The sequence below is a fragment of the Echinops telfairi genome, unplaced genomic scaffold (assembly GCF_000313985.2).
Source record: "Echinops telfairi isolate 266 unplaced genomic scaffold, ASM31398v2 ScPeMD7_70;HRSCAF=299, whole genome shotgun sequence".
Classification (NCBI taxonomy): Eukaryota; Metazoa; Chordata; class Mammalia; order Afrosoricida; family Tenrecidae; genus Echinops; species Echinops telfairi.
This window is the reverse complement of record NW_022103968.1, coordinates 25,568,333-25,570,145: the sequence shown is the minus strand read 5'-3', so window position 1 is coordinate 25,570,145 and position 1,813 is coordinate 25,568,333. Positions and strand designations below refer to the sequence as shown.

The 1,813-nt window shown below is 42.8% G+C and overlaps 1 protein-coding gene across 1 annotated transcript in view; it reads right to left on the bottom strand.

The window, feature by feature from the left end:
* The window catches only part of PCGF6 (polycomb group ring finger 6), a 29,675-nt gene extending 28,193 nt beyond the window's left edge, over window positions 1-1,482 (bottom strand). The window contains exon 1 of the mRNA XM_030886017.2: window positions 1,432-1,482. Coding sequence (XP_030741877.1) covers window positions 1,432-1,482 — 51 coding nt within the window. The remainder of the gene's footprint in view (window positions 1-1,431) is intronic.
* Between the last annotated feature and the right edge of the window lie 331 nt (window positions 1,483-1,813).

The window sequence follows — 1,813 nt, the reverse complement described above, 5'->3', positions numbered from 1 at the left end:
AAAAAAAAAAAAGATTTACTGGAACAGACAGCTTCATCTTTTTTTCCGTGGTATGGATCTTGGGTATGAACTACCAACATTGCTGTGGTCAGCAGCCCGATGTCTAGTGACAAGAGCCTTGCAATTCAATGCCCCCCTTGTAAGAATGTTCAGGGCAAAATCACAATCGAGGCAACTTGTACTGTCTTTGAATAAAAGTAATACTAATTAGGACATGGCGTATTCGTTTCTCTTTCCTTGAGTAGCATGAAGGGTTTGCACTCAACCTACAGGTTGGCAATCTCATCCCATCCAGCAGTGTTACAAAGAAAGGCCGATTAAGCAGCTTCTGTGATGATTACTGTCAAGGAAACCCCAAAGCCGTGTAGAGTATATGATACCAGCAAGAATTAAAATGGGCTTATAAGGCAATGGGTTTGGTTTGGGGTTTTGTACTTATTTCTTAGGAAATCAAGTTCTACAAACTGATCTTTCAATCAGTCCATGAGGAAATCAATTGATTCTTGTTTGGGAAAAATGAACCAGATTAAGTTCACTCAGTGCTCCTTGACCAGAGCCCACTTCTCCACTCTGCAGTCATTCAAAAACTCTTTGTCACACCTGATATTGCATCTGGTGAGATTCAAGCAGGAATGGAAGAAAGGAAGTACTTCCTCTTATATAGAAGGTAGTAGATCCCACAGGGAAGGAGATGGGAACTGGACTAGGAGTATTGAAAGTGGATGGTCAAAGAGAACATGTTAATTATGTAGTGCCGCTATAACAAAAATACCACAAGTGGATGTCTTTCACAAGCAGAAATTTTCTCACAGTTTAGGCAGTGAGAAGTCTTAATTCAGGGCCAGCACCAATTCTAAGTCCAAACACCAGTTCTTGTTTTTTATTTTAAAAGATCATTTTATTGGGGGTCTTACAACTCTTATTGCAATCCATACATCAATTGTATCAAGCATATTTGTACATATGTTGCCATCGTTCTTTTCTAGACATTTACTTTCTATTGAGCCCTTGATTATCAGCTCCTCTTTTTTCCCCTCCCTCCCCCCCCTCGTGGCCCCTTGATAGATTATAAATTATTATTATTTTCATATCCCACACTGACCGCTGTCTCCCTTCTCTCATGGTTTCTGTTGTTCTTTCCCCTGGAGGGGACTGTGTGATTGTGTGCGGATCATTAGGATTGGCTTCCCCTTTCTTCCCTTCTCTTCCCTCCTTCCCCCTACCCTCCTGGTATCCCTATTCCCATTCCTGTTTCTGGATTCTGTGTGTCATGAGCTTTTCCCTCTTTTTTTTTTTAATCGTTTTTTTAGGGGCTCATACAACTTTTATCACAATCCATACATACATCAATTGTGTAAAGCACATTTGCACATTCATTGCCCTCATCATTCTCAAAACATTTGCCCTCCAGCTTTTCCCTCCTAGCTATACCTGTGCACACGCTCTGGTCTGGTCCAGAGTAAGAAGCAGCACTGGGGTCATGATAGTGGGGGTGGTGAGGAAGCCTCAAGGAACCAGAGGAATATTGTGTGTTCCATGGATGCTTTACTGAACCCTGGTTGACTCATCCCTTCCCTGGGACCCCTCTGTGGGGGGATGTTCCCTTGTCTACAGATGGGCTTTGGGTCTCTGCTCTTAGCCCTCTCATTCTCAACAATGTTTTTGTTTGTTTGCTTGTTTGTTATGGATCTTCTGATGCCTGTTACCCAGTCTTTATGACACCTCATGATCACACGGGCTGGTCAAACACCAGTTCTAAGGAGAGCTGTGCTGGCTCTAGGGGAGGGTCCCTGTCTCTTTTCAACGTCTGTGA